The sequence below is a fragment of the Sceloporus occidentalis genome, unplaced genomic scaffold (genome assembly GCF_023333645.1).
Source record: "Sceloporus occidentalis isolate IW3139 unplaced genomic scaffold, rSceOcc1.0.p SCAF_7, whole genome shotgun sequence".
NCBI lineage: Eukaryota > Metazoa > Chordata > Lepidosauria > Squamata > Phrynosomatidae > Sceloporus > Sceloporus occidentalis.
This window is the reverse complement of record NW_028316987.1, coordinates 62,744,470-62,771,771: the sequence shown is the minus strand read 5'-3', so window position 1 is coordinate 62,771,771 and position 27,302 is coordinate 62,744,470. Positions and strand designations below refer to the sequence as shown.

Genomic DNA, 27,302 nt, shown 5'->3' with positions numbered 1-27,302 from the left:
CATCTTGGCAGCGTTGCCACAAGGAGCTCCAAAACAGAGCTTTTTTGGGGAGGGGCGGACAATTCCCGTGGCAACCGCATGGTCGTGGAAACAATCCTAAGAAGAAAGGGGCTGCCCCTTCCTCCTCTTTAGCACCAGGGTGTCCGGGGACATGAAGCTCCAAGGACATCCCTTTTCTGAGCCGTAGAGAAGCGGCATTTTGCCACTTCTCCATGGATCAGAAAACACTGGATTGGGGCTGCAGGTGATGCTGCCCTGACCCCAATCCAGCATGAAAAGGAGCTGCTGCAAAGTTCCTACACATTCCTAGCAAGGTGCATACTGTAGTATTTGTTCAGTCTCATTTACTCAGCTGTTGTGTAAAAAGGGCAAATGCTAGAAGAAATAGATTCTCTGTGCATCTTAGGGTGTGTCTGCCTGGGTCAAATAAAGTGGTCTCACCTACTTTTCACAGTGTGCTGCCCAAATGAGATACAGGATAATTTGGACCAAATCTGGGGTTTTCATTGCCTTAGGGCTTTAATCCAGAGGGAAGGAAGTGGGGATTTATTCCAGTTTTGAGTGTGTACATGTGGTCTGCGCTCCATAGCGATGTTGGTGTGCGGCTGGGGGGAGGAGTTCAAATGCATACATTCACATGTGTGGCAGAAAGGGGAAAAAACAGAGCAGGCATAGCCATGTAGGCACAGATATTGTGATATACCAAACTGGTGTGGATTCGAATGGGATCACTGTGCAGCCAATGCACCCAAACTCACCTCACTGTGTGTGGCAGTCATGAGAACAAACATGATCTTGGTAACCAGGAGATAAGCTGGGTTTTCCTACCAGTGTAGGCACACCACTAGAGAGTAATATATTCTGTGGGTTTCAAAGAGTGTGTTATGGAACACAGATTATGTATTTAGATTTCTGAGTAGTTTTCTTTCAGCACTGCCAGTTTTGTCTACTGGGAAACTGGGAGATTTGTCACTGGTCACACCTAATATGACAGGCATTTTGAGAGAGTACCCATGACCTAGTCTCAAAAGTAGAAACAAGACCATCATCTAAATGGCCATGTATATAAGATTTCAACTTTGGTTAAAGCATTTCTTCTATGATTGTTATAAATTATGAAAGGATGGTTTGCTTTATATTCTTTTTGTGATTAATCCATGATTAATCAGTTAATAAAAAAAGGGCTTCTCCGCAATAATGAAACATGGCAATAATGCTTCTGTTTCAGTTTAGAAGCGCTAGATGATCACACCCGTGACATTTCCGGCCCATTTTGATGACGTTTGGGTGATGGAAGCACCGCGAGTGTGATAATCTCCAAGGACTTGTATATTCCATTCATGACATATTTAATTACTTTGAGTTCTTGCTTAAGGATGGCTCATCTAAATCATACTCTTGTGAGATTTAAAAGTATTTATCCATATTAATTTTGAATAAGATGAAAGCAGTTATAAATAATGAAAGCAGTTACTATCAATAATGTTAACCTAACTGAAATTGAGTATATTCTTTCTTTTTACCACTATTTCTAGCCCTCCACAGTTTTGAAATGTGGATGCTGAGGCTGTGTAGTGGTGCATAACTGCTGAAGATAACCATTTGACTTGTTTTAACAAATAACTGTTAACTAGAATCACAAAACCTAATTTCGAGTTCAAGGTGTCCTGTTCTTTGTCTTTACTACTATCTAAATTCATTATATAATATAACTTTTGAGAATAAAATAAGAATCCTAGCCTCACTTCCTCTACATTGTCTCTTTTCAATATTGATAAGGTCTACAGATCAGGTGTGATGAATTAATAATATCCATTACATAATATGGGTCACAATGGAAAGATCACAGTTTCTGGACTATACAATGGTTGCAACCTCACTGCAGAACTAATCCAGTTTGACACCACTTTAACTGCCCTGGTTCCTTGTTATCCAATTCTGGGAACAGCAGTTTGTTGAGGCACCAGAGCAGAGCTCCAGTCTGCTGCCCCAACAAACTACAATTCCCAGAATATCATAGCATGGATCTGTTAAAGTGGTGTCAAACCAGATTAGTTCTGCAATGAGGATGCAGGCAATCTGAAATATTTACAAACCAGTCAACTGGTCAGGGTTTTTTTTAGTACTTACATCAAATGGCTGTGCCAGCTGCAGATGATGAGAACTATAGTCCAACACAACTACAAAGCCTCAGGCTGAAAAAAGCTTTCTTGGTAACAACTGTTGACATATTGCAGTTTCATTTGTTTTTCAAAGAGATCACATTGTATTGAATGCAATGAATGGTATTTGAAAAGCAATATGAAATGGAATAAAAGTAGGAAAAACAATATTTATTTTTCATCTACTGAATTTATAGTAAAATAATGAAGCTAATAATGTATACAGTGACTAATTCTCTGATTTTCCAAGAAATGCAGAATCTGGATGGGAGAAGAGGTATAATTTATCCCTTGCTGGGTTTTTTTTTTTAAAAAAACTTTTGTTTGTTTGTTTGTCTGTTTGTTTGTTTTACAGCACAGAGCAATAATGCATTAAGTAATCTGTTACCACTTACAAACAGGAAGGTGACATCACACAATGGTAGAAAATCACTATACCTATATGCCTTTCTGTATAGATATACAACATTTTATAAAATAAAGGAGACTTGGGCTTCTAGTTTCTAAGTCCCTTTCACCATAATTTAGTAGTGCTTTTTGTCTTCTATAATTATCTACCTCATCCAATACTCAGCTTCTAACCTTGTTATAATCTAATTCTATTGCAATACAAAAGATAGGATTAAATTAAGTTAAAGGTTTCCTTAAACTCACTGCCAATCAACCTTGTCATGAACTTTCATTATGCACATGCAATTAATTGGATCCAATGAACAATTTCAGAACTGAGTTATAGCCTCTCCCTTACCATATAATTAGAATATAATTACCAACAGGATATCAGAAGGATGCAAAACCTTTCTTCTAAATGCACCCTCATTAGGAAACAAATCTCAATGTACATTTATTTGATCCATGTGAATTAATTAAAATGTTACAGAAATAAGAAGAGGATAGTAATAAACTAAATTTGACATCTATTAAGAGACTATCACTTGAAATCTGCATACACAGTTTGTAACTGAAAACATTTCATTTCAGTCATGAGCTTCGCCATAAAACACCTCATTGCAGATATGTACAGTTCCCTTTTGAATAAGTGTGTTTTTACACATAAATCATATCCTTGTTTTAGATATCCTCATAGCACTCATAGGAAACTGTATGTGTTTTGTATATGTGTGTGTGTGTGTGTGTGTGTGTGTGTGTGTATTACTGTATTCTAGATGAAGAGGGTAAGTATAAACCAGGTGAAGTGGATGTGCTCACCTTGTCAATATTATCATTTCATTTTAAGCTTTAGTTTACTCTGAAAAATAGCAACATGTTTGTTGGGGAAAGTAAAGGGAAAAAAGTAAACCCCAAGAAACAACACTCCTGGACAATTATTGAATCTATAACTGAACATTCTTCAAAAAGCAACAGGTAATTTCAAAATTACCAAGACTGGGGGGGGGATCATTCTGTTTGTAAAGGAAAGCAATGCATTGAAAAAATTAAATGCAGCAAGATCAAATTTAAGCATTTATGCAGAAGAAAATGTAAATTAGTAAAGATAACATATGGTAATAAATTTGACACTGTTGCTGCAACATTTGAGGTGTTAGAAAGAGAGAAGTAAAAAGCAATAGAGGTAGAAGAAGCAAGACAGAAAGAGAAAGTTCGTTGTCTCTTCTGCCCCATCTTAGCAAAGCTTCGGAGAAGAGAAAAGAAGATATTGTCAACAAGGAAGTGAAGGTGATGAGTGGCTGGCTGAAAGGCACTGGCAATGACTATGGAAAACCCCAAAGTAAATTCCAGAGTGGCCCACATTTACAAGTATCTGGGCTACCCATACTGAACTTTATGACATCACTAGTCAGATCTCAGACCAAAAATAGATGTTGTGACATGAATGGGGAAACTTTTGGTAACTATAATAGCACTCCTGTCTCAGGAAAGTAAGTATTCCTCTAGTGCGAACATTATTTAAAAGCTAGATCTTTACGTATTAACAAACTGAAGGCCTAAAGAGAGGGCTATGGTAATAATAAACCCCAGAGAGCATGTAACACAAAGACCAAAAGCACTGCATTATTATATCTTACCCATAAATATGAAGAGGTTGAACATTTCTAGAAATCATAAGTGTGACAAACAGTGCAACTGTTACTTGTAACAATGCTGCAGCACATTCCCATTTTTTTTAAAAAAAATAGCTCCTATTCAAGCCTCTGTTTTCATGTGACTATCGATCTATGATGACCCTATGAATTCAGGGGCTGTACATACAGCCCCAAAGGGGCAGTCTCCAGCCGCCCCTTTCCTAGCCAGATCGGGGCCATGGCAACCTCATGCAGTGGCCCCAATCTGGCCTTTCCAGGGCGCGAAAAGGAGTTGCAAAAACAGCTCTTTTTTGTGCCCTAAAAGGATACGATAGCTGCAGCTATGTGGCACTCCTTCGGTACTAAATCATATGGATGCAGCACTGGAGGAGCAGAGTGATGCCGTGCGCCATGTGAAGCGGCACTTGATATCAGAGCACCCTGGGGGCAGGGGCAGGGCATGCATTGTGAGGACACTTTGCCCCAACTCCACCTCCATGATGGCCCAAAGTGCTGGTCTGTATAGGGCCTTAATAGGGTTTTCAGAGGCAAGGAATACTCAGAGGTGGTTTTGCCAGATCCTTCCTCTAAAATATAGCCTACAGCACCTCGTACTCATTGGCAAGTACTAATCAGGGCTGACACTGATCAGCCTTCCAAGATCAGACAGAATCTGGTGCTTTTAGGATATTTAGACCCAATTCAATCCTAGAAGTGGCATTTTCCCAGGTCTTCATTCACCTCTCATCTTTCTCAATTTACCTAGTCAACAGCTGCCTATTCAACACACCTAACAATTGAAAGTTCTGGCTTATGAATCCTCTGCCTGTCTGGGAGGCCTAATTAAAATGAAGTTCCTAGTTCCACGGAAGAATCTACTCTTGTTCTAGTACTTGTACGGTAGTTTCTGAACACCTGCTCCTCTTTCCCCTTTTACTCTGAAACCACTTAGGAGACAGTATTTATAATTGTTATTAAGGCTATTAAAGACTAAAAGATGTTAGAGCTCTAAATGGCTATATCAGCTTGATATATGATCTGTTAAACTATACCTCTGTAAATCTGCACTAAAAGTACAGAATGTACTACTTAGTGATCCTAAAACCATCAGCCTGCTGTTGCTCATGATTGGAATTCAACTCTAGAACTATTATTATTATTATTATTATTATTATTATTATTATTATTATTATTATTATCCCACCCTTCTCCCAGGATTGGGACTCAAGGTGGCTTGCAACATTTTTTTAAATAACAATACAATTAAAAACATATAAAATATTACATTAAAACAGAACTAAATTACTACAATAATTAAAACAAATTACATGCTAAAATAGCAAATACAGTTCTCAGAGTCAAAAAAAGTGTTGGTCAGAGAGGAATCCCATATGAGGGGATACAGACATCACAATTCTACACAGTTCTCCTCCTATGGCAAGGATGCTCATCTCTAGCTCACTGTGACTGAGAGATGTGCTTTTTGGCTTTGGTTTTGGTTTAAATAATTTTATTAACATTAAAGATACATAAACATTAGATAGATACATAAACATAAAGACATAAATACTGGATAACATAGGTAAAATAAATTTTATACACTGCTGAAATTAATTTAAAAAAATAATTCTTCATTAAATTAAATTCATAAAAAGTTAACCCACATATTAACAAATGAAATTACTTCATTCATACTTATTTAATTATAATTATACATATATTGATATAAATGAATCCTAAATGTCCTTAAACTGACCTTTTAATTAAGGTCAAGCTAAGTACATTTAAGGTTCATTTAAATGACACTACGATAGTGATTGTTGATAGTGAACTAAGAAGAACTATACTGACCATCAACCTTCTACAACCTTCTGTCACAGATGTGTATATAATCTATACATCTGTTCATGGATTACATTTGAAGTTGTCTACCAAAATAAGCCCTTTATACTACTTTTTGGAGTATGCATTTCTATTAATATTTTCACTCAGTAACTGTTTTTGTAGGCAGGGGAAATTTACTACTCAGTTCTGCAGCAGAAAACATATAACACTGATTCATTGTTTGCTACAAGGCCAGTACCATCATTCTATGTAACGTCTGGCTGAAATCAAAGTTATCAACACAGCGAATATGCATCCCAAGCAATATGTGTCCATAAGAACAACTTCATTATTCTGGGAAGCTATGTCCATAAAAGATTTAAGACATACAAGTATTCTGCATTCATTTTCTAGTAAATTTCCCCATGACTGAATGATAAAACCAGAACCCACTTTTGTTACAGTAGTCAGAGCCATATAAACAAAAAGCACAACTTGCTGAAAATGTTGAGTGACAACCTCTTGTTAATGAAAAAAAATATTTTGTTTATACTGTCCGGGTGACAAAACTATAGGCTGCAGTAGCAGCAGTCTTCAAATATCCATTCATGCTTAAAAGGTCTCCAGAAAAAGGGAAGAGCATCTTAGGAACAGACGAACAAGAATAACTTACCAAAACTGCTGGGCAAATTGAGGTGGGTGGTAGAACATGATCCTTCAGAGAGCCACAATCACATTCAGGTTTTAGGTGTGAAGCACATTTGTTATGCAGCTACAATGAAAAGGGGAAATATCACTGAGAAACTGACAGATTCCATTAATGTAAGCACATTGAAACAGCACCATAAAAAAAGTTTAGGAAATATCTCTGAAAGCGACAAAATTGAAACACAAATTGCTCTGATTTCATTTTGGCAAGAAAGGATGATATAGGATAGAAACACATATTACATTATGAACATTTATGATTACAAAGCTGACTATGTGGAAAAAAATGACAATTTCTTTTCTAGAGTTGGTCACATCAGGCCCAAAGACTACATCCTATGCTATTGGGCTTTTCTTTTACTCTGCACAGCCATGAAACTAAGGGGTGAAACATATGGCCAAATAAAGCAGTTTCCACCTGCTTTGAAGGCAGGCATTTACATGATGCATGCCTCCAAAGAAGCCGGAAACCAGATGATTGCTCTGGGGTGAAAAACTGGAGCAAAAAGATGCCAGGACATTCCAACTTAGCCTGGAAAATGCACACCTTCACAGCTGCATATAAACACCCAAGCATGAGAGTGGTTCTGAAGAAGCGATCCTTCTTAAGCCTAACCTTAAAGCTGCATATAAATACACCACTGCAGGTGAGCATTAAAAAAGGAAAGACTTGACATACCTAAGCAGCCAGGGCGGCAATGCAAAGAAGTGAAAGTGTAACACCCCCAATTCATGTAATTACAGCATACACAAACCAGACAGTCCCAGAGGGGGCATAGGGTGAAGGGGGGGATGAAGATACATGCGGGGGGGGGGAGTGTTTCTCCATCATTGTGCTTTGCCAGTGCTTTACTGGGCACACTGATACTCTGTACCAGTAGAGAATCGCAAGTGTAACTGTGTGGCCGATGAAAGGAGCAACCATCCAATAGGATGGCATCTAAGCAACAGGCAGTCACTGGCAGTGTGTTTGTGTGATGGTACGCATGCAGGATGGGGAGGTGATAAAAAAAATTACCCCATGGCATGGCTTGACACTGAGCTATGCGGTCAGGCCATGCAAATTCAGGCTGCTTTGGGAGCAGCCGGTGTGGACAGTGGGGTTTCAAACTGCTTTTGGAAAAAGCAGGTTCCAGATACTTTTTCTTGCCCATCTGTTCTGCCCCTAATTTATGGGCGTAACTAAACCACAGAATCTTCAGTCTGTAGGTAAAATGTTGGGAAGAAAAATAATTGATCAAATGGAGCCTATATTCCTTACATTTCCACTCTAGCTCATAGCACTTTGTGTGTTTTGGCTGGACATATTTCCCCTCCACACACAAAGAGAGGAACTATGATTATTTATATTTCCCATTTTCCAGGAGCACATTATATGACCTATCATATGAACGTCACCTCTCTGCAAAAAAAACTTGTATTTCCAGCATAGTAGGATATGTAAGTCTCCATGTAAGTGTAAATTAATATTTGGCATCAAAGCTGTATCATATTTAAAACTGAATTTTTCTATGGATGTCTTATAATATAAAAGTGATGGAAAATATTTTAAAAGCTATTAAATGGAACAATAATCTGACAAAGTAATCAATACTAAGCATGCCTCCTTAAATATAAGTCCCCCTAAGGTCAATAAATGTTACTCCCTACTAACTGTGCTCAGCTTGCAGTGCTATAGTACACTCCTGCACATGTTTTCTAAAAGTCAGTTCTATTAACCACAACGTACCTGGGAATAACACACTAAACTCAAAGCAGCTATACAATGTGTCTTTTACTTCTGTGTAGACATGCCCACGAGCGTGTTGTAAGATGTTTAAGCTATTGCAGAAAGACAGATCTTGGAAAGTTACTTTTAAGAAGGATAAATATAATGACTTGCTGAAAGCCATCACTAACATAAGGGTCAAGCCAGCATGCAGCTTGGAGTGGCTTCTGGCCATTCCAGCCACAAGCAAGCCCTGATTGGTGTGGGATCTATCTTGCGGGATGGATTTCATTAATGGAAAGTATCCTAACAAATTAATGCATCCTAACACATAAGATGTTTCTGGTTTGTACAGCATGGCTTAATAAGGAGCATACAAGTATTTGTTTCAATGGGTGATCTTATTCAATGGGTATAGCAATATATTTAGTCTAGGAGCTGGTTCAATAAATCAGAGGACTGGTTTGAGTTAATTTTTTATTTTTCTTTAGCTAATTTATCCATGTTAGTGTGAATAGTATCAAAGTTATATCAGTTCAACTACATAACATATACCTTTTTCTAGCCACATGTTATGGAAAGAGGCATCTAGGAAATGATAATTTGGAAACTTTGTTTCTGAATTTCAAAATGACGTGGCACCTAATAGCACCCTGCCTATGTTAAGCATGATTGTAAAAACACCTTTTTCTGTCAGTTTCCTAGCAACAGAAAATAAAAGGGGAGCAAATTTTTATTTCTTCCAGGTCTTGTAGCTTTCTTGTGAGAACATTTTGGTTGGCCTATAACCTAAAACATTTGTCATGCTAATTCCCTACCTCTGAGGTAGAACCACTTTTACTATAATTAATGCACACCAGGGCATGCTACAGCCAACAGATGTATCTTCACATATTTGGTGATAATTCAGTTACTCTGTGGCATGCAATCAATAGCTTAATCTCCTTATTAAGCTATACTGATCTTTGACAAGGTGAGTAAGATGTAAAAAGGAGCAGTTTTTAGTATCAGAACTTTAAAAAATGAATAGGGAAAGTACAATATTACCTTTTTAAACATTATCTAAAATGAGTTTTGCAAGGATTTAAACTTATCTTCTTTCTACTATATCTAAACTAAAAGTTAGTTATTACAGTAAGAACCTAAAGTTAATAAGAAGATTAATACAGAGGAGGAGAATAATAAAAAAAAATACAGTACAAAAGTAGAGCAGGGTAGAGAATCTGATTCTCTGGAGGCAACACTAAGTGGGAGAACTTAGGTGAACAAAGCATGAAAAACTGAGATATCAGGGCTTGCGTACATATATAATCGGTGCTTATTGAAACAGATTTGATGCAAAGCTAACCTCTAGTGTCCTACATGACAATCATCTTGGAATCAGTGCAGATGATCTGTCCTGACAAGGTTCAAAGTATATCAGCTACATATAGGGTAGGAGAAAGCAAGTATTCCTTTCATTACATCATTACATCACAAATCCTGATTTATCACCAACAATATCCAAATGTCATATATAACATAGCAAACCTGCCTTCCAACCCAACTGTATCATTCAGCTTTTCCCAAGTTTAAAAAATGCAATGCAGATATCCAATTATCCTTATCTGTTACCAGGTTTCACTGCAAAAAGGAAGATAGGGATTGGCCTGGTAGTTATTCTATTTCTTCTAACATGTACCACCATGTTGTTTTAGTAAAGACACAGAAGAAAGTCTTTTGAGTGGCTGCTCCTCCCTGTGAATTCCCTTCCATGGGAAGCTAGTCTGGCCCCCTTCCTGTTTTCCTTTGGCTGGCAGGCAAAGCCCTTCTTCTTCAAGCAGGCTTCCAATGACTAATTGCTTGGAGAGAGACTTCTTATTGGGCTGAGTAGGTAATCCAGTTTTAACTTTATGTATTTATGTTTAATTTATTATTCTAAAAATGGTAATCTTTTGTGTTTTACTTTAATTCTTATATTTTGAGCTGATTTTGTTTTGTTCTTAGGCATCTCAGCGGCCTTCAATACCATAGACCATGGTATCCTTCTGGAACGCGTGAGGGAGTTAGGTATTGGGGGCACTGCACTCCAGTGGCTTCATTCCTACCTCTCTGGCAGACTCCAAATGGTGATGCTGGAGGACAGCTGCTCTTCTAAGAGAGAGCTGCCACCCGGCATCCCTCAGGGCACCATTCTGTCCCCCATGCTGTTTAACATTTACATGAAGCCGCTGGGAGAGATCATCTGGAGACATGGGGCGCAGTGTAATCGGTACACTGATGACAAACCTATTTCTCTGTGTCTCCGACTGCTGCAGTGACTAAGGATGGCATCTCTCCTCTGGATGCCTGCCTTGGGTCGGTAATGGGCTGGATGAGGGAAAACAAACTCAAGCTTAATCCAGAGAAAACGGAGGTACTTGCGATAGGTTCTCCAAATCCAGGGATGGAGATTTCTCAACCAGTCCTGGACGGGGTCACACTTCCCCTAAAAAATGAAGTTAGCAGTTTGGGAGTATTCCTGGATCCATCTCTACAGTTATCATCTCAAGTGGATGTGATGGCCAGGAGTGCTTGGTACCAACTTCGGTTGATACGCCAAATGCGCCCCTACCTGGACAAAAAGGACATGCACTGGTAATCTCTTGTTTAGATTTCTGTAATTCCGTAATGGGCTTTCTGTAGTCCCATTACATGGGACTACCTCCGTACCAAGTTCGGAATGGTTCCAATGGTTCAAAATGCGGCAGCCAGACTGGTCACTGGAACTCCTAGATTGGACCACATAACTCCTGTGTTGAAATCTCTTCACTGGCTGCCGATTAGCTTCCAGGTGCAATACAAAGTGTTGATTATTGCCTTTAAAGCCCTACATGACTTGGGCCTGAGTTACTTTTTTAAAAAAATTAAAATTTATTAATACATTCTAAAACAAAACATGACAACAAACAATAATAACAAAACAACAATAAATACAAGCGATAACCCAGATAAGGCCCTGAAAATTATAGATAAAAGGTGTATTCAGGATCCTGAAAGACATTTTTCCATAAAAATTTAGCTAAAAGTGGGGGATGTTCAGAGACAAAATCTTGCTGGATGTATTCAATAAATGGGTGCCAAATCTTATGAAAGGGCCCAGTTTACTTGAGGGAACGCCTCTCCCTACACAATCCGCCCCGCACTCTCAGAACATCTGGGAAGAATTTATTAGAGTATCCAAAGACCAGGTTAATAACAACTTCCCACAGAGCATTCACTGCTGCAGCCCTCATATTGTGCAACAGCTTACCGGAGGATCCATCTTATTACCACCGTAAATGCCTTTAAGAAGACACTTAAGATGGATCTCGTCTGGTGGGTCTATCCACCCAATCTTTTATGAGAGATCTTAAGAAAAGAGTCCACATCTGATTATGAGTGTACTAATTTTAGATTATATCTTAGCCATTTTATTGAATTAACTGTAACATCATTATTTTATTGATTGTATTCTTATATGGTATTGCATTTTATTGATGTAATTAATTTATTATTATTATTATTATTATTATTATTATTATTATTATTAGTGAAAAAGGATGTACAAACAACTTGTATATCTCTCAAATGGAGAATACTGTGAGCTGCTAACCACTGCTAATTCTAATCTGAATCACAACTAGGAACACCATTTTCTAACTTTCATTTGTAAGATGTATCTGCACAGCAGTTACATCAGTTTTGACACTACTTTAATTGTCATGGTTATATCCAAAGGAATCCTCGATTTTTAGTTTGATAAGGAATTTAAATTTTCTACTACAAAGGTGCAGAAGTTTCAGCACATTCCATGAAATTACTATTCTCAATACAGGATTTAATACTGTAGCAACTTCAGAATGCTACAGAACAGGATAATACAATTTTTACAATAACGGCCCCGCAGATCTGGAACAGCCTTCCAGAGGAGCTCCGTCTCATGACCTCTTTGGAAACATTTAAAAAGAGATTGAAACCATAAGCTTTTGCCAAGCGTTCACTCCCGAGGAGTGATGTCTACATGAGCAATATGCCTGCCGACAATGATATTCTGTTTTACCCCTGGATGCTGGATGCTGTTGGATTGTTGTATTTTACTGATGTTTGTATAGATGTACCATTTTATGTTTTTATAGTGTATTGTAATAATAATAATAATAATAATAATAATAATAAGCTTTATTAGTATACCGCTTTTCCGTGGACGATCAAAGCGGTTTCCAATATCAGATTAACAATACATAACACATCATGACTCTGCTTCTCTCCCCTCAAGATGGTGGTTGGGAGGAGGGCTCTTCTTCTTGGCAGGCAGAGGCCTGTTGTTTCTTGCCTGCTTCTCTCCCCTCAAGATGGTGGTCAGGATTGTACTGTATTGTATTGCATTGTATGTATTGATTTTAGTAGTCTGTAACCCCGCTTCGATCCTTTGGGAGAGGCGGGAAAACACAATTTTTTATTATTATTATTATTATTATTATCATTAATATTATTATTATGAACTCGAGCTTTCCAGCAGAGAATTCTAAGGACATCACTAAATTAAAGATCCTATGATTTCTAGCAACAACCTATGATGGTTAAAATTAGATCAAATTACAGTGCGCCCTTGTCTTACGCAGGGGATCCGTTCTGGACCCCTCTACGTAAGGCAAAGAGCGTGCATACTCATTCTCCATTGAAAATAATGGGGCCCGTGCATGATGCACGGGGCGGGGCACACACGATTGCAACCTCGTTGCCATGGATTTCAGCATAAGCTGAAAGCCACGTAAAAGATGCCCATGTATGACGCCGACGCACTGTGAAGTGCAAGTATAACTTTAATGTAGTAGTGAGTAACATGTGGCCCTCCAGATATAGTTGGACTTGAGCTCTAAGCCATAATGGCCTAAGCCATAATGGTAGAGAAAATGCTAAGAAATAAGATTCAGGTCAGAGCAGAGATTCCTATCTTTGCTGCTAACTTTTTTTCCCATCCTCTTCAAATGCAAACTCACATAATGCACAGATGAGGGATGGATTGTAACAGTTTGTTGAGGAGCTGTGCTTCTTCCTACAAAGGTGAAATTTGAAAATAGCTTTGTAAACAATGGGCACAGGCAATGCTGCAATTACTGATATCACTGTAAAGTACTCACCGTGATTTGACACCAGACACAGTGTAACCCAGTCAACCCTTGGTAGCATTTTATAGTTTTGTGACACTTATCACATTTTGTTGTACAGTTTCCTTCCACCCAGAAGTGATGTAGAACCTAGAAAAGAAAATTCGGCCATAAGTCAAGTTAAATTACTTATTCTTTTCCTTTTTATTTTTCTCCCACTAGAGAGCCACTTTTGAAGCTATGTATCCAAAGAAATATAAAGATATAATTAAAAATTACATACTAACAAAATGAAGCACCCAAAATGCCAAATTATCAAACACTAACTACAGGTAGGCAGTTATTAGTGGCAGGCAGTCATTTAAAGCATATATAAACTACAAAAACAACAAACAAAGGTTTTAATATGGCATCTAAACACCTTCAATGAAGGCACATTGGAAATCTGTTTGGGGAATGCATTAAACAAATGATACTTCCTATTAGCCATCTATTTTTCCCACAAAGTACGGGCCAATGGAGAATCGAGAGAACAGACATATACATGAATCCATGGAGGTCACTCATGTACTTGTCCTTCAAACCAACCAAGATTTCAGTAAGAACACCAGTCATATCAATAGGAAAGTTAGAGGGGTCTCAATCAATCATTCACATCAATCAGTCCCTTAGTATACCTTTCAGATGTATAGAGGTCTTGCAAATTTAACCATTAACAGGTTATGATACACCCATGGCAAAGGGATTTGTAAAAGGTACACACATAAACATGCACACTTTTCTTAAATTTTCCACTCTAGGCTATCACAGGTAGATTGTGACCTACTATATAACTGGGACAGATAATATTCTAAGATATACAAAAATTAACCCTGAACTGTCCACAGGAAGAAAGCCTGATCATAAATGTTCAGTTCCACCACAACCAAAGCTCAGTAGTCCTCAACATGTTCAAGATGCTGTCAAACACAGTTTAGGCAGACAGAACATTAAGCAACTTCCATTAGGACAATATCTATCAGACACATTGATGACTTCCTATGGAATTCCCCTCTCTCATCTATCACTAATATGAAATACTCATACACACTCAAATGGTGTAAACACAGATATTAAGATCCCTGGTGGCACAGTGGTTAAATGCCTGTACTACAGCAACTCACTCACAAACCATAAAGTGGTGAGTTCAATACCAGCCAGGGCTTAGGCTTGCATCTTTCCGAGGTCACTAAAATGAGTATCCACTTGTTGGGGGCAATTAGCTTATAGTTGTAAACCACTTAGATACTACTTAGGCGGTATGAAGCGGTATATAAATGAAACTGCTATTGCTGCTATTGCTATTGCTTACCTCAGCGTTCTTTTTCGATTTCACATAGGTTTTGATACATGAAGCTGGTGCTCTTGAAACACAGCGTTCATGAACTGTATACTTACAGACTGAAAGAAAATCAAATATATGTATTGATGTCACTTTTCTAGTAATTTTTGCTAAACAAAGAATTAGTAAAAGTCTACTCCCCATACAGCTTTAGTAATCTCTGTGACCGAACTACAAAAATGTAATTCTAGCCACTCACTCCAAAAGGCCATCTAATGATGGAAATACTGTATAACCAAGGAATGGGAAAAGTCTAAGAATATTCTTCACCAGCTAAGCAGGACATGCTTAATTAACTCACTAAAATGCTCATAGTAATCTCTAAATTATTTTATATATAATTGAAGACAAACTAGTGACTGCCAAATGCTTTTGTGTTATTTGCCAGGAGGAAGAAATATATATTTCACAAGCTATCGGCACAAGAGCAGCTGGCAAACTTGAACACAAAATGCATTGAGTTTATGTTATTCACTCTATTGATTTATCAACCCTAAATGGCTGATTAGCCTTGGTTCCAGATAGTAATTGTCACCATGGAAATTTCAGTTATCACAAATCTAAGTCCTTTCCATACAACAGAAAATGTTCTCTTCCAAGATCTCCATTTCACCCAACATTATTTTTATCCAGATTTCTTTGTCGGCAAGCCTTGTATGGCTTCATGGAACACTGATGTCATATTTTTATGATAACCAAAGAATTAGAATTTAGTGTTTCTATGCAACAAGGAAAAAACATGGTTACTTTTTTAAAAACTAAAGGATAGTATTGAAAAGCTTGTCTACACTGAAAATAAGATAATATTTTCCTTGCCTTTTCCAGTATGTCTTCTGGTTTTGTCTTCAGTGACCATTAAGTACACGACTGCCTGGATGTCATGCCTGCACATGAAAATGCTAGCCCCGTGGAAGGGGCAGCTATTAATCAAACACCCTTCAGAGATCAACATGGTTGACTGACCAGAGAAAGTGGTATGGCTTCCACTGTAGTTTCCCAAACCCGTTTTCTCTTCCATACTTTAAGAAATGTCCCAGTAAACCATAAAAAAACCAATCCCAGGAACACACAAATGACAATGGGAGGGAGCAAGGGAGATTTGCAGTCATCTACCCTAAACTAAGGATTGATGTAAGCCCATGGGAATGCTTTATGGACAGGTGCTTAATAGGCTAATTCCATTATTTAAAATAGAGATAGCAGTAAGGTGTATAGATGGCATGTACAATAAATGATTACTGTAATCTGTGCAACAACATAGCACTTGTGCACATTAGAAACATGGGTCTAGTACACTATATTCAGGGGAAAACACTTGGAAATGCATTTAGAACGTGTAAAGGACTCTATTAACAAGCGTAGGTATACAAGACAATGACTAAAGCAGGACATGAGTAATTAGTCACAAACGTATTTGAAAATGTGCTATCAAATAATGACAAGAAGGGGAAAACATACAACATTACCTTACAGCCAGAATAAATGAGACATAAGCATCACACGTATATCTGTGTAAATAATAAAGTCTGTGGACACAGTTGTGTACTGTAGAAATGCTTGCCAAATAAAGTACATAAAATCCAACCTGAATCATTTTAAATGTGCACACATTATTTTATAGACTAGACTTGAAGTCTCCTTACCACAGGATTGAATGAGCATATACTGTAGTACAACCCCTGTATCTGTGGGACGAGTACTCATTATTTCACTTTACACATGTCTGGGGGGAAAAAGTCTCTCTAGGCATTTTCTAGGTCCTCCAGCATGATTCTATGGTATACTTCTGGCAGAAGAGATATTCTCTCTAGTAATCTCAAGGTCCTCCAGCATGACTCTAGGGCCAACCTCCATCAGAGGTCATTCATTTTAATAGGATTCACTATTATCTGTGGTTTCATGTTTCCAAGGTAAGGCCAGGAACATATCCTGGATGAATTCAGGGTGGTATTTTCTTCTTTGTCTCATCCTAGGCTAGACATGCCCTAGCTTGCCAATAGGTCTTGCCTAAATTATTTTAAGATTAGAGTACATTATCAGATTTATCCCCTTTATAGTGACTGGTAAATCGCCTTCTCCATAGACAAGAGTCACTTGTCCTTGAGGTGGGTAAGTGACATGAACAAAATATTTCCAGCTAACAAGCTAATACTGGCTACACATAAATGCTTACCATTATGAGAATGGGCCTTTGGCTTAGCATGCTCTTCAGTTCACACATCCCCTTCCATTCTCCTCCCCCAGCATGGTAAAAGGAGAATCAGGGAAGCTTTAAATTTTGAAAAAGATATTTATGTATGTTTTTTCTGATTACAGATTAACATATTGTTTGAGTTATAGCTAATCTTAACTAAATTTAGTCCCTTTATATTAATTAATTTAGCTTATTTACGTCAACTTAAAGGTATAGTTAACAGAAAATAGAAGTAAAAGATTCCAGACTCCACCTTGCAGCCACACCAGAATCTGAGGGAAACAGTTTAAAGGATGTTGCTGTTAATTCTCATAATGTTCAGTGGATGGCAATGGAATTTTTCTGTTAGTCTTGAGACAGAAGCAGATCTTTATTATTTTTGTTCCTTTCTTCTGTTCAGGATACTTATTAATAAGAAAGGTTTGAGGACTCCTGTGCTCTGATTAAATTGATGAATTGCATCCAGACAACATTTAGACATGAGCCAAAGCTAAGCATGGTTTATACTCACATGAACAAGAGAGACCCTGCTTCCCTACTCCTATTAGCATGTTCAGGCAAAGATTACAGTAGGCAGGTTTGTTGAAGTGTTTCAGTCTCCATACATGCTGTCCATCATCCTTCACATTCTGGAGAAGGCATAAAAAGAAATGGATCTCATTTAATGACATAAACAGTGAAACCTGTAAGTGCCAATAAAAAACTGAAATTGTCTCAGGAACATAAAAGACAATCTGCTTCTTCATTTATTAATTTTCAGGAGATCACAATATAACTTTTCACAACAGACATGTACTGATATGGTAACAGGAGGACTCCTTGCTCCCCACCCATTCAACCTCAGAATTGTATTATCAAAACTTTTTCACCTATGGCTAAGACTGTATCACAGTCTTTTCAATTGGATAAAATGTATTATGACCTGCCTAGACAATATGCATTAATGAATTATGTATTCCAGCCTTCACTGTATTTTTGGGCCAGGAATAATAAAAGCACAGCACTTATTTGTGTGCATGCCTTTTAATTGTGCTATAGAATTATGAAACCATACACTCTTTCCTATATATTGGGCCATTTTTTCTTTAAATGCTCTTCTTCTTTGTTGACCTTTCAATGTCTCCAACAGATTAGTCAGCTAATGAACACTGATTACCAGATGAATACATCTGAATTAATAATAAAATTAAAACTTTTAACTCAAGAGACATGGAAATAGTCACCAACAAGAAAGCAAGTGTAGGAATTCCCCCCCCCAAAAAAATACTTTTGTTAAAAATTAATATGAAATTCTTAATGAAGATATATTTATAATTTCACAGTAACATTTTCTCCCCAGTTTATTCAGAAGAATAGCCACTACATGTGATTTCGCTTCCATTTGAACAGAACATATGGACCGACTTAGCTGGCATTTTCCTTTCCAGAGAAACAAACAATTCTTGAATGTGGGTGTTCAGCCAAACACTTAAGTTGCAGGCTGCAACTGATCTACATATTTCATTATATAAATATAATACACTTTGAAAATAGCTAATTAAACTTTTGATCTTATTTTATTGTCAAAAAGTGTTTAAGTGCTACAATTATATGAACTAAGGGGTGAAACAGACCTGACTAGGGCCATGGCCACCACATGCCACAACCCCAGCCTACCTTTTTGCCAGCCCAAAAAGAAGCGGCAAATTGCCACTCTTTTTTTGCACTGCCAAAAAGCCAGCTTTTCCTGCCCTGCTGTGGCTTTAGTGTTCCTGTAGCATGTAAACGCCGCACCGTCCAGAACCCAGCCTGCATCTGGGCAGCCGGGCAGCATGAAGCCAGCTTCCAGGTGTCTTGGGGATGTGCGTCATCGGTACACCACAGCCCCAAGCAGCAGGAAGCTTGCATTTAGCTCCTTTGTTGCAAATATTAACATTGGCCCATTACAAACGGGCGTAAAGTACGTTCTGGGGACGTACTAGGCTTAGGGAAAGTGCATGCCTTACGCACGCACCTAACCCTAATACGTCCCCAGGACATACAAAATGGCAGTGCCCGTTCCACATGGGGGCCTCCATTATGACATCATGAATGTGCCACCTCCAAACGGGGTGGCGCAGATGTGATGTCTTTGTGCCGCGCGAGGGTGCATAGAGCGCCCTTTTCACAGCGCTAGAAGGAGCTCCGAAACGGAGCTCCTTCCTCGATTTGCATTTCTAGCGCAGCCTTTAGACGGCTCTGCCAGCAACACAAGGGAGATAGGGGCCGAGCGGCCCCTTTCTCCTCCTCCCCGCCACCACCAGGTGTCCTTGGGGCTTGAAGCCCCAAGGACACCCCTTTCCAGGCCGTGGGGAAGCGGCCTTTTGCCACTTCCCCGCGGCCTGGAAAGTGGTGGATTGGGGCCCCAGAGGCTGCCGTTCTGGCAGCTGAGGCCCCGATCCAGTGGGGAAAGGAGCGCCTACAGGCCGCCCCAAAGGGGCAGTCTGTAACATGCCTATAATACTTATTAAAGTTGGTCCTCCATGGATTCAACCATCCACAGTTTGAAACTATTCAAAAAATAAAAATTCCTAAAAGCAAACCATGATTTTGCCATTTTTATATAAGAAACACCATTTCTCTAGACCATTGTATTTAATGGGACTTAAGCATCCATGGATTTTGATATCCATGGGTGATCCTGGATACCAGATTTCTCAGCTGCAGAGTTGGCAACCCTCTCATTACCATCTCCTACATCTCCTAAGCTCAACTGGCCCTGTTTAGATTGTATGTTAATTACACTATTCTTTGTTAATTACCATCTCTTGTGGCTCTATATCACACATACACAAGGCTTGAATCAACATTTTCATACTGCTAAAAAAAGTCTTTCTGAACCAGGGGAAGTGGGAGGAGGGAGTTGTAGATACCGGTTTCACTCAGATGTTAAATTGTAATACTAATCTGAATCGCAATTTGAAAAATATCACTTAAAAAAACCCCTCCTGATCATTTGAATATTGTAAGTAACACAGCTGTAACATTTTTGCAACCTTGTAGTTTCATGATGTGCTGCAGGATTGCTAAGGGGGTTTCCCCTTTCTTCCACAACCTATTCCTTATTTTCATGTAGCGTATGTTTAAAAGAAAAGTTAATGAGTGAATCCTTCTATTACTACATCCCTCTGTTAGAGAGGAAACACGTGAAAACATAAACTTCTATGTCTATAGATTTCCAGTGGCTCCCTAGAACAGCTTCTGTAACACAATTTTTCAAAACAATTAAAGCTGCTCCCTCCAGTGGAAAACCCAAGAAACAACAATAAAGAAGTATGCTCTGCTTTAAAGCACTTTTTTTTAGGAAACAGATTTCTTAAAAAAATAAATCTCTTCAATTAAGCTTCACTGAATTTGGGAAAGTAACCCACAATTTATTAATGTAATGTGCAGTCTTTTAGAACCCCAATGTACACTTGTCTTACAGAGATTAATTTTGAAGTTGAAGTTTTTAAAAAGACCCACATGTGTCTATGTTCTCCAATACTTACTAAGGGAAGGATTCCTAATCTGAAATTCAATTTACAAGCATTAGATAGCTGTATCCAATATGTGCATACTCATGCTACTTCAAACATATTTCCTGCCAAAGGCCAAGCTATTTACCATGCTAGCCAAGTTTATAATCTAATAGAGACCAATGCTGTGTGTTCCAGAGTGAACACACACTGACAATCACACTTACTTGTCTCATCATCTCTGAACAAATTCGGTAACAACTCTCTGCATTTTTAATCCTATTTTTCATAAAACAAGAGTAATAATTTTAAGAGAGTTGATCATAGGATTACTTGTTGCAAATGCATATGTTATAAGGCTTTGAAGTATCCCCTCTTTGGCAATACAAAAGCAATAGCTACAGTGCAGCTCTGACATCTAGTGGTTAGAAAGAAAACACAAATCACAAATATTGAATTTGTACAGATTTTGAATGTTAAACACTGTATTTGTGTGCAAAGTTCTTCTCTTGTCAGTACCAGTATGTACATATTTTTTAAACATGCAAAACACCTTTACACACAATATAGGGATAAAACCACATTAGGTGTCTTCAAGTTAATTCCAGTTTATGGTGATCATATCATAGGATTTTCTTGGAAAGATTTAGCCAGAGGTGGTTTGCCATTGCTTTCCTCTTATGCTAAAAGGATATCCAATATCAACTAGTAAATTTCCATGACTGAGCAGAGATTGCGTTCCTGGTATCCTGTAATCCTAGTCCAACATTCATACCACTTTACCATGCTAGCTCACTAATACTATAATATGTCTTAAGTCTCTACACATATTATATTATTATAAATTACTGTACAAATTAATATAATATAGTATCTACTACACTATATAAATACTGTAATATTATAAAACATATTTCAAATAACAGTAATATTTCCTACATTCTTTAGAATGTTCTGTGGCTCATCTTTCAAAAGAGCAGAAGAGAGAGTCTTTGCTGCTTGGTCCACAAGCCACCTGTGCTGGACATAAGGACCTATTGATAGTCCTGACTTAAGAAAAGTCATTGAATCAATTTGATTTACAGTGCGCCCTCGCCTTACGCAGGGATCTGTTCTGGATCCCTCCATGTAAGTCAAATTGTGCGTATGCTCGAGCCCCATTGAAAATAATGGGGCTTGTGCATGGCGCGCAGCTTTCAGCATAAGCTGAAAGCCACATAAAAGGTGCCCGTGTATGACATGGGTGCACTGTACTTCTGTGTTGACTCAACAATTGAATGAATGAGTCTACTCTAATTAAAACTAACCAACAGTATTCTAGCCCCAGTTTATTAAATTGCTACATCACACACTGCTAGTCCCAGGCAATTGCCTGAGTTGGAAATGGGTTTGAAAAATACAAAGAAGGTTTGAGGGGACCCTCTTCCATCCCAATGTTCCATTAGGCTCACCTGGCAATGAAATGTGCTGCTTGGTTGTTGTTGTTAACTGCCCTTACATTAACCTCAACTCATGATAACCCTGTGGATGAAACATCTCCAAGATCCCCTGTCCTCCTTAGGACCTGGAGGCTCATACAAAACACCTGCTGCACCACTGGGCTTCAAAGTCTACATATAGGACCATCTGACTCATGGATAGAAATCATGCAGGTCTCCAGACGCTATTGAACTGCAACTCCCAGCAGCCTTAGATGGCATAGCCAATGCTATGGTCTGTTGGGAGTTACACTAGCAATGTCTACAGGGTCAGATGTTTCTCAACCCTGAACTAATTGGAGGGGGAAAAATTGAAGGACTGATAATAGAACGTAGCAATTGATATTTAAGTGAATATGAAGAAAAAGTAATTAATATAATTAAGTGTATATGTTTTGATCTGCTTGTTTTCTAATGACTTTTTACAAATAGCACAGTAAAAAAACAATTTAAGAAAGCAGTCATATTATGTAAATATGACCTTGTTAATTAATCAATTTAAGTATAACTGTATTGTATTTTAATTGTTTTATTCAACATCATAATTGCAGCAGTTAGGGTGGCATATAAATACAATTATAATGATTATTATTACTATTATTAGCCAATTTTGCAGCTGTTCGGCAGACAGATTTTCCGTTATACCAATAAGAACTTTGCTTGCAAAGAAGTTGCAAAAGCATGAAAAATGAAAAGCAGTTGAGTATGAGAATTAATTATTATTATTTCACAATTAGACAGATTTTTTCTTTACGTCACTTTAATTTGTTTACCTCCAGCTATTTATATTGGTCTCTATGAAAAAAACCCTACTGAATCAGTAAATAAATAGCATTTTAAGACATGATAGGGCAATGAGAATACTAACTTTCCAAAGAAAGGGGGACAAAGAAGGGAGGCTGTAGATATAATGGTTCCAAATTTAAACACACAAAAGTCTACACTTGCAATAAACATAAAAAGGTTTGAATAGAGTTTAGGGAATCAGGAACCACGCATACTAACATAAGCTCCAGATCCAAGAGGGAGAAAAAAGAGAAAAGCTGCTGTGCCCATGTCCTAACTCCCAGCCCTTATATCAGTTCATCCAGCCGCTATCGTTTCCTTCCAAAGAAGCCATTTTCTGCTAGAACAAGTAATCTGCTTCTTTCCAAAGATACATATTATGGCTGACGGTTATTAGATGGAGTTTCTTCTATTTTCCTACTCTAGAGACATAGGTAAACAAAGGAGCTCCACTTGAGGTATATGTAGGGGAGACAGAAAATTTCAACAATTAATAATTTCAAAGCTTTTCTCCCCACAAAATGGAGTTTTTATGCAATATTTTGACAACTTTTCACATTTTGGTAAATTTTCCAAAACATTTGAGAAAATTTTTTTGCACAAAAATGTTTTTGGCAAGGAAAAACATATGTTTTTGGCAAGGAGAACCTTATTTTTCTGCACAAAATATAAGGGTCTTGTGCAAAATGCTCTCCTCTGGTTCACTTTATCCACACAACAAGCCATATATCAGGCTGACAGAGAATGATTGGCTAATGTCATTCTGTAAGTTTCATGTTTCAGTAGTTCCAAATCTAGATCCCCAGAGTTCCAACACAATACTTTAACCCAGGGTTGGGCAACTGTGGAGGACATGAGGGCTGCACCACCCTGATGTTGCTCCTACAATATAAAATAAAATGTTATGCCCCCATGAGGGCAGGTTTGGGGATCTTCTTGAGCCCCTAGAGGGTTTTTAAGACAAAACAGTGTTTTAGAAAAATATTACAAATTTTTGTTTTTACTCATGGAGGACATGGTGGTGCTCCACACATGGTAAAAGTGCTCTCAACATCCCATGGGAGATTACTTTGGGGCATTTTATAACAAAAACAGTTTTGCTGTTGTCTTTTCCCCACAAAATAAGTTTTGAATCCCAAGGCTACATTTTGCCCACCTCAGCTCTGACTGCTAGAATCATGTTGGCTCTTTCTAGGTATACACATAAACCCCTCAGATTTACTGGGCCAAGGCACTCTGTCTGCTAGTGTTAAGCCCAAACTTTCTAGGAATTATTCTTTTGCTTATAATACTGTATACAGTGGGCTCTCCCTTTACGTGGGGGATCCGTTCCGGACACACACACCTCCTCACATAAGGGGAATGCTGAAAATGCTCAAGCCCCATTAAAAATTATTGCGGCACAGTGCGGCTTGCGCTCCGTTACCCCTTCTGGGGCACGCCAAGACTTCTTTCAGAGAATTCTGAAAGCCACATATATCTTTCCTGCGTATGACACGGGCCACTGTATTTCTTGAAAGTATACTCCATAATGTCAAATGGATGTACTCATTTTTGAAGTACTGAACAAGCAAAGCAATCCACATTGCTAGTCCCAACAATGCTTTTCACTTGTTCAGAGATTATAGCTACCTGCTATATTACAGCATCCTATATGAAGGTAGGGAGACAGTCACAATCAGATCTCTCTTATGGCTGTCTAGGATTGCCTTTACATCTTTTCTAATAATCAGATTTCTTGGGACCAGGAGAATATAACTCCTTTAGCATAAAAATGGAGGGAGTTACCTAACTAGCCATGTTGGCTGGTGCATTCTAGGAGGAGCATTCCTAATCATAGTCATTCCTAATTGTGGTAATTCCTAATGTACTACCCTGGAAAAACAAAGGCATACAGCCACAAGGTGGGGATCCACCAACCAAGACAGAGGAAATCTAGAGAATGGGTACATTTTCCTCACTGCTGTTGACATTTATCTTTTGATTATCACCATGGTGGCTCTTACACTTTCCAATCCAAGCAGCACTAAGAGTGGGATAGTAGTCATTCCCCCCTGGATCCATTCCTCCAAGGAAACAGTGCCATCATGGTCATAGTCAATTTCTTCCATCATTTCATGAAGAATCTGTTGAATAAAGAGAAGAAAAGTGAGCATAGATAAAATGAAACTGCATGACATGACAAAGAATATGTAATTACATATTGGATGTTGTGAGAGAATATTATATGGCATTACAAAGATTATGGAAAAGCATTTATTAGCCAGGAAACAGAAAGTTTGATATTGCATCTTACACAACTTCTTTGGGGAGACACTAAAATATTTTTGCACATGTATTGGGTAGGAAAATGAAATGTTTTGTAACTCTTTCTGTTTCCCCTTTTCAATAAATATTTACAGTGCAATGTTAAAGTCAGTATGACTTGGGGTGCATCTATTGTTAAAATGTGCTGACAAGACAGTACCAAGACTATAGTTTGTGCACCAGCAAAGTATGGATTTGTGGATAAAAGATTATACTATATTTCTACCACACTGCATTAATGCCAGTATTTGGAAACCTTTGGACCTATAAAAGTTGTTAGACTCAGATTTCCAACAGCTATAGTCATCCTTGCCAATGGAAATATGATGGGGAAAATAGTTCATCCCTAGCTGGAACACCCACCTTTCCCCCAGCATACTATTAATTCTGCCTAGATAAATTCTTCTCTGATTCTAATCTTAAATGCACTACCAGTTGGGTGGTCAGGCACCAAAGAGGAATATAATAGTTGTGCAGCAGTCAAAAGTTCATCACATCATGAAAGCTACACACGATAAAACTTTTATACAGCTATTTAAAAATATTACAGTCTTCCCTTCTTTTGTACATGGCCACCAAACTACATGCCATTTGCCATTGAATAAGGAGCAGATTCCTTCCATTTTAAAAGCTTGAACAGGTAACCTATACGTATCATTACCAAAGTTTTCCATTTTTTTTTCCTGAAAGGTCACATCTCTTTAATCTGAATGTAGCTTCTGTTTACTCCATCCCTTTTAATCTCAAATTGCGAATACTAAACAATTTAAGTGCCTTTTTCATTTATTCTGCTATGCCACATGGAACCAATTCACCTGGCTACAACAAGATCTAAATAAAATTATTCAAAACAGTCCTTACATTTGTCATTTTTAATTAAACCATTGACCTCAGGAAATGCTTACAGGATTGAGTTCAGTGATATCCCATTCAAGATATTCTGCAACATGCATCATTTGAGTGATGATGTTTTCCAGTTCCTAAGCATGAAAGCAAGACGCAAAAAGCTTTTTTTAGTTAAACATAATTATGCATAACATCTATTGCCATTCTGAAATTCAAGTGAATTATTTCAATGCAAACTAAAAGGAGCATTTTATACTTGGGAATGACTTTTTCTTCTTAAAACAATTATTTAAAAATTCATCTTCTCTTACTGAAATCTCAGAAAGGAAAAAAGAAAAGAGCGCTACAAAATAAAACAAGATTAGACAGCTGGAAAAAATAAAAGTTCTGGATGCAGTTGTAGTTTAACAATATCTGGAGAGCTACAGTTTATATAACTCTGCTCTGGAGTCAGTACTAAGTGCAAATTTGATTCACTGTCAGTTGTGTAAATGGAGGTCTAATCTGCACTGCAGAAATAATGCAGTTTGATACCACTTTAAATAGCATGTCATAGCAAAATGAACTGAACAAGCTGATACGCCAGCTGAGTCCTTTCCTGGAATCAGGGATCTGGAAACTGTGGTACATGCGCTGGTAACCTCACGACTCGACTTCTGCAATGCACTCTACATGAGGCTACCCTTGTGCCTAGTCCAGAAATTTCAGTTAGTTCAAAATATAGCAGCCAGAAGTGACCATATAACACCTATTTTAAAATCGCTTCACTGGTTGCCTGTTAGTTTCCAGACGCAGTACAAGGTGTTGGTAATCACCTTTAAAGCCCTACATGGCTTGGGTCCAAGCTATCTACAGGACTGCCTCCTTCCATATACAGTTTACCCTTTCTTTATGCGGGGGAATCCGTTCCGGACTCCCCCGCATAAAACAAATACCGCCTATGTGTGAACCCCATTTAAATGAATGGGGCTTGTGCACACAGCGGCGCAGCGGCCCACACACACCATGGGTGCGCACCCCATTCATCCCTATGGGACGCGCCACCCCTTCTCCCCACGCAGCTTGCAGCATATGCTGAAAGCCACATAAAGCATGCCCGTGTATGATGCGGGTGCACTGTAATCCACCCTGCACACTCAGGTCCTCTGGGAAGAATCTATTACAACCTATAAAGACCACATTAACTGCAACCACCCAAAGGACCTTTTCTTCAACTGCTCCCAGATTATGGAATGGCCTGCCAGAGGAGAACCATTATATATTACAACTTAGATAGCTTTAAAAAGCCTGTCAAGAAGGA

At 38.2% G+C, this 27,302-nt stretch overlaps 1 protein-coding gene across 4 annotated transcripts in view; it reads right to left on the bottom strand.

Annotated features, from left to right (window-relative positions):
- The window catches only part of DGKB (diacylglycerol kinase beta), a 306,824-nt gene that overhangs the window by 205,591 nt on the left and 73,931 nt on the right, over positions 1 to 27,302 (bottom strand). For all 4 annotated transcript variants that reach the window (XM_089533137.1, XM_089533138.1, XM_089533135.1 and 1 more), the window contains exons 8-13: positions 26,062 to 26,136; positions 24,856 to 24,975; positions 17,621 to 17,738; positions 14,886 to 14,974; positions 13,568 to 13,684; positions 6,684 to 6,782 (exon numbers count right to left, since the gene is read on the bottom strand). In XM_089533137.1, coding sequence (XP_089389263.1) covers positions 6,684 to 6,782; positions 13,568 to 13,684; positions 14,886 to 14,974; positions 17,621 to 17,738; positions 24,856 to 24,975; positions 26,062 to 26,136 — 618 coding nt within the window. The remainder of the gene's footprint in view (positions 1 to 6,683; positions 6,783 to 13,567; positions 13,685 to 14,885; positions 14,975 to 17,620; positions 17,739 to 24,855; positions 24,976 to 26,061; positions 26,137 to 27,302) is intronic.